Source organism: Rosa chinensis, chromosome 2, assembly GCF_002994745.2.
Source record: "Rosa chinensis cultivar Old Blush chromosome 2, RchiOBHm-V2, whole genome shotgun sequence".
Classification (NCBI taxonomy): domain Eukaryota; kingdom Viridiplantae; phylum Streptophyta; class Magnoliopsida; order Rosales; family Rosaceae; genus Rosa; species Rosa chinensis.
In genome coordinates, this window is record NC_037089.1 from 46902121 (window position 1) to 46913299 (window position 11179).

An 11179-nucleotide genomic window follows, 5' to 3' on the forward strand; every position below is an offset into this window, starting at 1 on the left:
AAACCCGCACAAAAGCAGGTATCCCCCGTTTTCTGATTCTGCGCTCCCGGATGACCCAAACCGAACCGAAACGAAACAAACCGAACCCACCATTCTGCGCTCTCGGATGACCCCACCCGACGTATAACGCTCCGTCCATTTCAAATGCCTAATTTTGCACTCTCTCTCAAACTCACACACACACACTATTGCAGCAGCAGCAGCACACAGACCCAACCTCGGTTTGAAATTATGCATCCAATTCCAGGTCTGTTTTCTCACCCATACACGGGGCCGGTTCTAGGCACAAGCTGGGTTGGGCTCAAGCCCCACCGGGCTTTTTGGGTCCAAGAAAAAAATTAGCTAAATAAGTTATTTTATTTATTTTGGAACACTTCGGCGTCTCAATCCCCACCGAACTCCCGAGTGGCCGACTCCGGACTCCCGAACCTGCTTCTGTCCCGAGTCTCGGCGTCTCCGGTCTTTCAAGCTCCACCCAGCCCCCACCGCCGAGCTCCACCTCCAGCCTTTCAAGTTTCAAGCCCAACCCGGCAACTAGCAATTTAGCAAACCCGTCTCTGGTCTCCGAGTGGAGGCTCCAGGTATCTCTCTCTCCGTCTTCTTCTCCTCATCGGCTCCTCCTCCTCTTCTTCTCTTCTTCTTGACTTCTTCTTAATCTGCGTTTCTGAATGGTTGTTGAATACTTGAATGGTTGGACAGGGGCGGACAATGCCGAATTGCTGACCGGCACTTCAAGCTGCAAGTTTTGATCTTGAATGCTTGATGTTGAAATGGGTTTGACTGTTTGATAACTCGATTTCCATTTAATTAAGGTAATGGAAATGGGTTTGATAAATGATAACTCATAATTTGATACTGATTTTGGGTAGTCCGTAGTTAGAAATGGGTTTGATTTTGATACCTTGATTTCCATTTAATGGTAATAAAATTCTTCTTCAATTGCAGTTTGTAACAACTTGTATCAGACTAACAGTGTCACTAAGGTTACTGAGGAGAAGCAGAGGCCACAACTCCGTTGAGAAAGCTTGAAAGAAAATTAAGGTAAATACCGTCATTAAATATTTAAATCTTGCTATTTTGATAAATGTATTGGCATTACTCTCATAATTGAAATTTTAGGTGTTACGTATTTGTGAATTATAATTGTATTGGCATAATGGATTGTATGGTCCTTCACATTGAGAAAGACTATGCTGAATCTATTGACAACGACGAGGTGATTAAAGAGTTTGAAGCTTCATGTACTCGTAGAGTTGGATTTAGTTAGTTATGCTCTTGCATTATATTGCATTGCACGTTTATTTTATTGTTTAATTTTGTATATGCATTTGAGGGGTAAGGCTCATTATGTGCCCCCCTGACTAGGTGTATCTTTTTTTTCAATTAATAAAATTCTCTCGCACCGTTGAGATTCTCTACTATTTTTTCCCCCTTTGTTAACAAGTTCAAGCCCCACCGAACCTCAAATCCTGGATCCGCCCCTACCCATACATATATAATTTTGGGCATCACCTATTCGTATCCAATTTACAGTCTGCCGCCATTGTTAGGCCTATTGAATCTCACCTTTATTTCTTTCTACTCTACTACTTGTTCGTATCTTGAAGAATATTGTGCATATTCTGCTATTACTGTTGTTGTTGAAGAATTGATTATGTATTGAGTGACAGATCGATAGGTTCAATGTTGTCATGGTCGCTTATGTTGGGGGGAGATAATTTTGATGATACTGAAGATATAATGAAGTGGAGTATCCTTAACACTTTGTGTTTTGAAATATTTCAGGTTTTGGTTTCTGTTAGCAAGTCATTATGTGTGATGTAAATGATGGTCTGTAGATTATCGACTTTGCTGTTGAACGTATGCATATCTTCATTTTGTAAAGTCCGGCTATTGGGGAGAGCGGAGGCAGTTATAATTGATGGTATAAGATTAGGGGTGATTCCAGATGTAGTCACTTACAATACTTTGGTTCATGCATATTGTCAGTTTGTTAGCGTAGATGCGGCTTATTCCGTTGTTCATAGAATGAAAGAAGCTGGGATAAGTCCAGATGTCGTTACTTACAATTCTTTGATATCCGGGGCCACCAGGAATCACTTATTATCTCGAGTCCTGGATCTGTTTGAGGAAATGTTACAGGAAGGTATACATCCTGATGTGTGGAGTTACAATATTCTGATGCACTGTTTCTTTAAGTTAGGGAAACCTGATGAAGCCAACAGAGTCTTCCAGGATATTTTACTTAGCGACCTCACTCCTCATGCAGCTACATTTAATATTATGATTAATGGGCTTTGTAAAAATGGGTACACGGACAATGCTCTTATGTTATTTAGGAATTTACAACGTCATGGATTTGTTCCCCCGTTAGTGACATACAATATTCTTATCAGTGGGCTTTGCAAGGCACGTAGAGTGGGGCAAGCGAGGAGAATTCTAAAGGACCTTGGAGAATCAAGTCTTAAGCCAAATGCCGTAACCTACACTACAGTTATGAGTTGCTGCTTTAGGTCTAAGCAATACGACCAAGGACTTGAGATTATGTCAGAGATGAAGAGTAAAGGGTATACATTTGACGGCTTTGCGTACTGCACAGTCATTGCTGCTTTACTTAAGACTGGAAGGATGGAAGGAGCAAATGCTTTCATGGAACAGATGATGAATAGTGGCATTGAAATGGATTTGGTGTCTTATAACACCTTACTTAATAAGCTTTGTAAAGAAGGCAAGGTTGAAGCTGCCTATAAGTTGTTGGATGAAATAGAGAATGGGGGCCTTTTGTGTGATAAGTATACCCATACAATCATGATTGATGGATTGTGTAAGGCGGGCAATATTGCTGGTGCTCAACAACATTTACATTATATGAATATGATGGGATTCCAGGAAAACTTGGTTGCCTTTAACTGTCTGATTGATGGCTTGGGTAAAGCTGGTGAAATTGATCGTGCAATGGAATTGTACAATTCAATGGAAACTAGGGATTCTTTTACCTATGACTCCTTGGTGCTCAATCTTTGCAAGGCGGGAAGGGTCCTTTGTGCATCTAAGCTTATGATGAAATGTTTAAGAGAGGGAATGATATTACTCTACTCTACCAGGCGAGCACTCCTTGATGGGCTTCGATCTTCAGGGTTTACAAATGAAGCAAGAAAGCTTCAATCAAAAATTCGGTTAGCTCGGCTGTTACGTTAATAATTTGGCTGCTGGAAATGACCTACCCTGAAGAATTATGTGAACCACCACCCCCACTCTAGTTATTTTTGTAAGCATCTGATGATTTGGGTGATAAGCTTGCTCTACAGCATACATTATAAATGGTGGTATTTTTGCTGCTGGTCCTACTGGGTTCTGCAACTTTAAGACACTGCTTTTAGTGAACAAACTACTCCCATACCATGTAAGACTTGGCAAGTCATTGACGCCAGTTTCTTCAGGGCCTACTGGTGAGTGTCTTTTCTTACTCCAAATTAATACTCAATAAATTTCCTTTTACTGTTTAGACGAACTAATGCATTTGGAGAATTACTGCATGAACATCTGCATTATTGTATTCTCTTCCTTTTTTCTCATCTGTTTGAAATAAGTTTTTAAATATATGCTTCACTTTTTCCAGGGATGCTGGTTTGCATTGTTGAGAGTCAGTTCGGATAAAACTGAGAACTCTAACCCAGAGAGGGAAACATGTATATTGAATTCTTTTCATGTGAGTAATTGTTCACATGAAATTAATAAATCGGTTTCTTACATACATTTTATGGCTGGACCAGACCAGAGAGGGATAAAAGGTTGAGTCCATTTTCAAAAATGGTTTTGATTCCTAAAAGAGAAATATAGAAGTTTAACTCCACTTCCTACAGTAATGATTACAAACTTGTTTCTGTTTTATAAAGATAATAATATGAAGTCATTGAATATTACTTAATATTTGCTATTCTGCTACTTAACTTTCAAATGAAATGATGTTTTCATTTCTTATCGGAGGAGATGAGAGATTCTTTGAGAGCAAAGTACTACTTTTAGAGTGGTTCAAAAATGCTCATTATTACTTTATTTATATTTATTTTTTACTCCCATCTCTTTCTTCTCTACCAGGATCTCTTATGTTAACTTCTCAATATTTGCAGAATTGCAGATAGTGGAATATTAACTTCAAAAATTTTGTTTCCTTTTATTAGTGTGTCTGCAGTTTAAAAAGAAAAAAAATAGTTAGATTAACTTAGGATGTCATAGAAGTTGATACAAGTGGCTCAAAATAATAGATTTATGAAATTCAGATTCTAAGCAGAGGGAGAGGGTCCTGTTATGTAGATGTTGTGGTTGTTAGATGTGATCTTATATGTTACCAAGCTGATTTGATGAATCAAGATCTCAATTCTTCAATTCACAGAATCAATATTGGTTAGGTAGAACAGTAGAAGAAAGGAAAAAGATATGAAAATATGATACCGGGGTTCCTTTCTATTGAGCATGAAACTTGTTACTGAACATGTAGAAGATGGGTTCATAGGCTAGGCTTAGTTGAGGACTTTTGTGGTAATCATGAGGTATTTAGGTAGTCTTGCTGATTTATATCTTTTCTGGATCCTTTTTGCAAGTATCTGTTTTTTATTTTTGAAAAATATACTATGAAGTGTTCGGGCAAGTTGTGCAGTGTCAATCTGGGGATTCTCTTGATATAGGGAGCAAGGATTTGAATTCTGACTCAGCTTTCAGTTAATAAGTTTCAGCCAACCTTCGGTAGCTCTGGCTTCTCTTGAGGTTCTGTTCTACAATACTGAAGTTAAAAGTTGTTGATCTTCTTGTATTGCTATGCTGCTGATGATGTTGGTTACCTGAGCTTGCTGTGTTATGCATACTTAGGCACTAACTTGAATCAAGACCTGAGCTTGCATTGTGATGTATACATAGACACTAACTTGAATCAAGACTCTCTGATTTAAGTTTCATTTGCTTTGTGAATCTGTTTTCAACTGGATCCTTCTACCGCCAAAGAATTCCCTTTGACACATCATAATATTCTACCATGTTTAGTAAACTAGTAAAGTAGTCCTGCAAACCTAGACCATAATTTCTCTCTCAGGTTTTTTCTTTTTTATTGCGCAAAGTTATTTGATACTGACTATTGATCACTTGATTTCATTCTGGAATTTAGACAGATGTAATAATAGTAATAGCATCATTATATATTACCATGTGTTGCAAGTGATGAAGTTTTTTTTTTTTTTTTTTTTCCGATACAAGTGGTGAAGTTGAAAGTTCTAATTATTTCAACTTTTACACTGTTGATCTGTTGGAGCTTGATGAATTGTTTACTTGTTGGAACTGTTATCTTTTAGGATGATGAAATTCACCCGCTAAGTTGTAATCTACACTCATTTCCTTTTTTAATTAAAACTTTTAGCAAAAAGAAAAACTTAAGTTACAAAAAAAAAAAAAAAACGTAGATTGTAAAATGAGAAATTTGAATTTTACTCTTTTTCAAGTCCATATAGCAGATGGTTTACTCGGCTCAACTCGTGATAATGCCATCACATAACCTCTCAGAGGACATCTCCATTTTTTTTGTTGGACATATGACATATTTACAATTGGTGCATATAGATAGAATATACAAATCGCAAATGTCGCATTAGGTTGATTTCTCTATTTAATAGATGTTGATAGACGCTGAGGTTTAAAGAATATATTGATACGGAGAAATGAATCAAGGTGCTAAAACTCCGAGCTTGCCTTGAAGAAACACAAAAACAGGACAAGTCTATGGTATACAAATACATTAATTTGTTCAACCTCCAAATGGGAGCAGTAAGAATATTTCCACCTTGTTCGAATCGTGGTACTCTAGCTACAAGCAACAGCCTCGAGTACAAGAACATTTAATTAATTACAAATAATTTCTCAACCCTAATAATTAGAAACACCTAATCCTAATTAATTAGCTGTCTCTAATTTTTAAATTTGTATTCAGTTTTCAATTAACTCTATGCTCTTTCAAGTTGAAAACTGTCATCATAGATTTCGAGCGGTGCCTGAATTTGGGTAGTTTGTATATTGTCAGCTAAATGTTCGAGTTAGGACCTAGTTATCTACAGGTTTAAGGCTATTCGGTTCATTATCAGCTAACTTTGATGGATCGAGAAATCTTAGAATTAAGATTGTTAATTCTAACACAAGCCGATAACAGACTTGAAACCAGCACAAAATAAAACGAGCTAAAACCGGACGATTAGAAATTTGCATGTCAGCCCGATCAACCCCACTCCCATGCCCACCCCCTCCCAAAACCCAAGCGCAAAATGTGGCACGATCCAAGCTATTCCGCCTAATGCAGATAACCTAAAGTTTGGAAACTTCCCCAAGCTTGCCACTATGGACAAAAAGCAGTTGCTGGAAGCGTGAAGCAACAATTAGAAACGAGGTGACACGTGTCCTATGTATGCTATACGTACCTGACTGTGGGATTCAACTGAGGTTCGTCCAGATTCTAAGGAAAACAATTGGCTCTGCAACTGCCATCTCAGCATCACACACACTTGCACGCCAAAATTTCTTCCACCTCAAAAACCTTCAAAAAAATCCATTTTTCGTTTATTTATCTCCCAAAAATATCCAACTTCAATTAATTCATCGATCATTTGACTCTGGTCTCATTTTCTTTCTTTCTCTGTAACAAGGTTGAGTTTCATGTCCAATGGCTCAGTTGCTGTCCCCTGTTTTCACTGAAGCTCTCAAGTTCCATAACCCATTACTACCACCGAGCGGTTGCTCAAGAAGCCCATGGCGCGTGTTGGCCAGGACCGGCAATAATAGCTTGAGTTTGATGGGACATGCTGGGAAGCGAAGAGCCATTGGCAGAGTCAGAGTCGCAACTGAGGGCTCTACTTCAGTTGACGCTTTGGCTGATGACTATTACTCTGTCTTGGGTTTGGTAAATGCTTCAAAACTCATCTGGGTTTTGTTTGTTTAGTTCTGAGAGCGTGTTGTTTGTTTGGTTTGATGGGGTTTTGTTTGAATATGCAAAATGTTGTAGTCAGTGATGCATGTGTATTTGTGAATTAAGAGACTTCACATCTGGTTGGCAAATTGTATATCTTATAATGGTTTTCTTGATTTGTTTCTTTTTTACTGCGTACTAGCTTCTTGTGGAATGCGTGGATTTGTATATATGATCTCTGATTATTGGTTGGGTTTGAATATGTTACTATAGCTTCCAGATGCCACACCAGCACAGATCAAGAAAGCCTATTACAATTGCATGAAGGCTTGTCATCCTGACTTGAGTGGTGATAATCCGGAGACAACAAATTTCTGTATGTTCATCAATGAGGTCTATGAGGTGGGTTTCCGTAAATGTTCTGAGCTCAAAGCGGTTAAAATGTTTTGGTCTTCCTTTTGTTGTTTGTTTTTGTGATTTCACTAGAATTAAAGCGTTTTAGTGCAGGTTCTCAGTGACCCTGTGCAGCGCATGGTTTATGATGAAATTCATGGTTATGCATTGACTGCAATCAATCCTTTTGTAGATAGCTCTGCACCAAAAGATCACACATTCGTTGATGAGTTTACCTGCATAGGTATGCCCATGTTAAGAGGCTAAGAGGTTATTCCATGTATGAATTTTATTGGACCTTGCTTTCTAGGACATTCGTGTAAAAAAAGAAAAGAAAAAAGAAACACTTGAACTCCTTGCTACCTTTGAGTACTGATGTTAGTATGACAATCTATAACCTATTTATCTTTTCAGGCTGCAAAAACTGTGCCAATGTTGCACCAGATGTCTTTGCAATCGAGGAAGACTTTGGAAGAGCCAGAGTATACAGTCAGTGTGGAAATCAAGATTTAGTTCAACAAGCAATTGATAGTTGGTAGGTCCTGCTTCGTGGTCATGATAATATGATGAACATTTGCAATGAAAGTTGTCAAGTTCAGTTTCCAATCTTGTTTGTCAATTGAATTCGATGCCTGCTTCATTGTTGTGCAAGGCTTAAAAAACTGATATCAGATATGGGAGGATAAACCTAAACAACATGTAAGAATATTAAGGAATAATGTATCTTTTTGTGGTCATTGTTTGCTTGTAATTAGATACAAAGTAGGATACACTTCCAAAATGAATGATAATTAGTTTCACTTGTAATATCGGGTTGGCTGCTGAAAAAGTTACTTTATATATGGTTGAGACAATCTATCATAGCATCACTCCTGGTCCAAAATTTTCATCAATATTAATTCCTATGTTTTCATGCATGTATGTGCTGTTGTCAGAAACTTGACGTTTAGATTCAAGTTTCAGGTATCCAGAAAATCATTAATTGCAGTTCCAGATGTCTTGAAGTTGCTACAACAGTAGACTTCGAACTGTTAGTTAACAAAATCTTCTTTATTTCAGCCCTGTTGATTGCATCCATTGGACTTCTGCTGCACAACTATCATTGCTTGAAGATGAAATGCGCAGAGTAGAAAGAGTAAATGTAAGGCAAACAATCAGTGTAAATTGTATTTTCCATTTAAGTTCCTTTTTTTATATAACCTTCTGATTAATGTCGCCATTTTGAAGATGCTTTACTTCTGAGCATCTTTGTAATCTCCTTGATCACAAGTTATTTGTGGTTATCAGTTCTGTGTATGTGTAGCTTCTAAACCTTCTTAAACCAGCAGAACTGCATTTATATTGGTGGCTAAAAGAGTTTTTGTGGATGGTCAGGTTGCACTGATGCTTGCAGGTATGGGCTCAGCATCAGCGGATGTTTTCAGAACAGTACGTTACTATTTCTACTCTATATATGCATTTTCTATACAAATGAAGCCAGTCTTGTAATTATGAACTAAGATATTGCGTTGTATTTATTTATTTTTTGAAATTTCTCATTGGTGTTACAGTCTTATGTTATCAAAAGACAAAGGGAGAAGGATGTAGAAATATTTATTACATGTATTATTCATTACTATCATTAACTCTTGGTTCTAAAACTCTTCTTCCTAAAACATCTTTAAAAAGACACTTATGTAAGGCATCTCTTTAGCATTGTGATAGCTGGCTGAGTTGTTTTATTACTCATACATCCTTTATACTGTGACAGGCAAGTTCTCGATGGCAAAAGAGGCAAGCAAAAGTCTTGGTAAGAACTGATATTTGTTTGTGACCTTCATCTATTTTTCTATGTTCTGATCTCACAAATTACATTATTAAGCCACGTTAAGTCATGAAAAAGAAATTTGAGACACAATAAATTTTTGCCCTGGGATTCATCCTGATACATTTGAATATGAAAGGTAGCTATCAGTCTTGTCTGTTTAGATACATAATTGATTGGAATAGTTCAACCCACCTAAAAATCACTGTTAGGTTGTTATATTCAAATTTCTCCCGAAAATTTGAAGCTAGAGAACTTCATGCCTATCACATAGCTTTATCGTATAGAGTAACTGGCGTACTTTTGGAACTTATGATTTACTAGGAAACAAACTTTTATTACGACAGATTGTGAAGATTCTACATCAACTAGTTTGAATCTAGGAAATGTACTTTTTTTTTTTCTAGACTTGATAAAAGACCAGAAATACTTATGTAACCATGGTGAGCTAAGCAGCAGTAAACAATATTGCTCCCAGGATACAAGAATGAAAAATAAAAAGACAAGGACTGGGGAATGTTTTTCACTTTAGGACTTGGAAAGTCAAATTGGGGTGGGAAGGGGAGAAGTAGGGAAACAGGAAGGTTACAGTTGTGACTCATGTTAATCTGTGGTTGTGTCAGTCGTATGAACCAAAGGTGTCCCTGGATAGTTAAATAGTCTGATATTCTACTCCAAAGAGACGTGTTCATAAATTGCTAACTCCTATATATGCTGGTCTTTCCTCTTGGTATTAAAACTCTAGATGGCTGTCTATAAGTTTTAAAATTACTGATTGCATTCTACTCTCCATTTGAATACATGGATATTATTACAGGAACAGGCTAAAGTGAGGATGACAAAGCAGAAAGATTCAGATAAAACAGAATCATACTGGGATAATGTATGGGGCAAACCCAAAGAGTACCAGAGTTCAGGTATAAGAAAGTTTTTCTTTGAGTAAATTTCATAATAATTATACTAGATGACAGTGTGCTACTTAATGTTGGATAGATATACAGAATTAAAAAAATTGAATCTAGTGTATATGAGTGTAGTTCACCTCCTCCTTCATGTATCACACTCACTATTTTAGCCTCCTTTATGTATGATCCTAAGAGCTTTGGACATCTGGATGTGTTTTTTATCTCAAAGAAAGTCAATCTCTCTCAAATATTCCTCCCTTTCGTCAATACCTTTTTATAACACCACTAAGAAAGCTTTCCAGAAAATAAGAAAAAAAAAATACTGCTTGTGGAACTATTAGTGCCTCAAATTTGATCTAAACTACCTTTGACTTAGATATTTCAGTGATTGCTAAACTACGTGTTTGATAACCACTGGTTATAAGGTATCATACATTCTTATTCTATGCACATATCCAGCCGTGTTACCTTCCCTGGAGTTCTTCTACACCCCTTATTTTGGTAGATGCTTCTTGGATCACAGCATCTTCTCGATGTACTTTGTTACTGGTTTTTCCTACCTCAGCTAGTAAAGGCTTTCAACATGATATAATTTTTAACTTCAAGCTTGCCATTAACTAACTCATCAAACAATTTATGATGCATGCTAGGATTGTAGGCACTTAAGAGTTAAATCTTGAGTAACGTTTTCTGTTTCCATTTGTAACCTTGTCTGCATTGTTGTGGTCTATTTAACATTAACTCTGCCTTTTAGATGTTTGTGTATGAATCAAAAATTGCAACATTAATTTGTTTTCCTTCTCTTTTTTTTTTTTTTCCCTTGTTGCAGAGGAGGAAACAAAAGAAAGAGCAACGAGAGCTGCCGCTGCAGCTCGAAGATGGAGAGAGTACTCAAGAAGGGGTGCTGATAAGCCTCCTAGCTATAAACTTCCAGAGGCAATCTCCGACAATGAAAACTGACCATTAGATTTAAGACCATCAGTATTCTTATAGTCAATTGTAATTAATTGATCATATAGCCTATACGTCTTGTAAATTTGTAATCCTGTAAAACTTGAACAGATATACAATATGTATAATCAGTGTAGTTGCTACAAAATTACCATACAATGATCTCTAAGGAAGAGATTTAGAGAA

The 11179-nt window shown here is 37.0% G+C and overlaps 2 protein-coding genes across 5 annotated transcripts; both read left to right on the plus strand.

Moving 5' to 3' along the window:
• Nucleotides 1–372: 372 nt before the first annotated feature.
• Nucleotides 373–5191, plus strand: LOC112188667 (pentatricopeptide repeat-containing protein At5g46680). Of its 4 annotated transcripts, XM_024327830.2 has the most exons (6): nucleotides 373–581; nucleotides 700–812; nucleotides 946–1041; nucleotides 1786–3203; nucleotides 3325–3449; nucleotides 3620–3866. In XM_024327830.2, exon 4 carries the CDS (start codon nucleotides 1825–1827, stop codon nucleotides 3196–3198), a length of 1374 nt encoding a protein of 457 aa, XP_024183598.1. In that variant the 5' UTR covers nucleotides 373–581; nucleotides 700–812; nucleotides 946–1041; nucleotides 1786–1824; the 3' UTR covers nucleotides 3199–3203; nucleotides 3325–3449; nucleotides 3620–3866. The 4 variants fall into 4 exon arrangements, with proteins under 4 accessions (XP_024183598.1, XP_040370893.1, XP_040370894.1 ...); XM_040514959.1 differs by lacking the exon at nucleotides 3620–3866 and adding an exon at nucleotides 4658–5191 and having other exon boundaries at nucleotides 1786–3449; XM_040514960.1 differs by lacking the exon at nucleotides 3620–3866 and adding an exon at nucleotides 4720–5190 and having other exon boundaries at nucleotides 1786–3449.
• A 1506-nt stretch (nucleotides 5192–6697) lies between these two features.
• On the plus strand, nucleotides 6698–11179 carry LOC112185635 (chaperone protein dnaJ C76, chloroplastic). Its single transcript, XM_024323898.1, has 9 exons — nucleotides 6698–6934; nucleotides 7214–7342; nucleotides 7448–7577; nucleotides 7748–7868; nucleotides 8393–8474; nucleotides 8708–8761; nucleotides 9084–9122; nucleotides 9955–10054; nucleotides 10872–11179. The coding sequence occupies exons 1-9, from the start codon at nucleotides 6698–6700 to the stop codon at nucleotides 11000–11002; spliced, it is 1023 nt and encodes a 340-aa protein (XP_024179666.1). The 3' UTR covers nucleotides 11003–11179.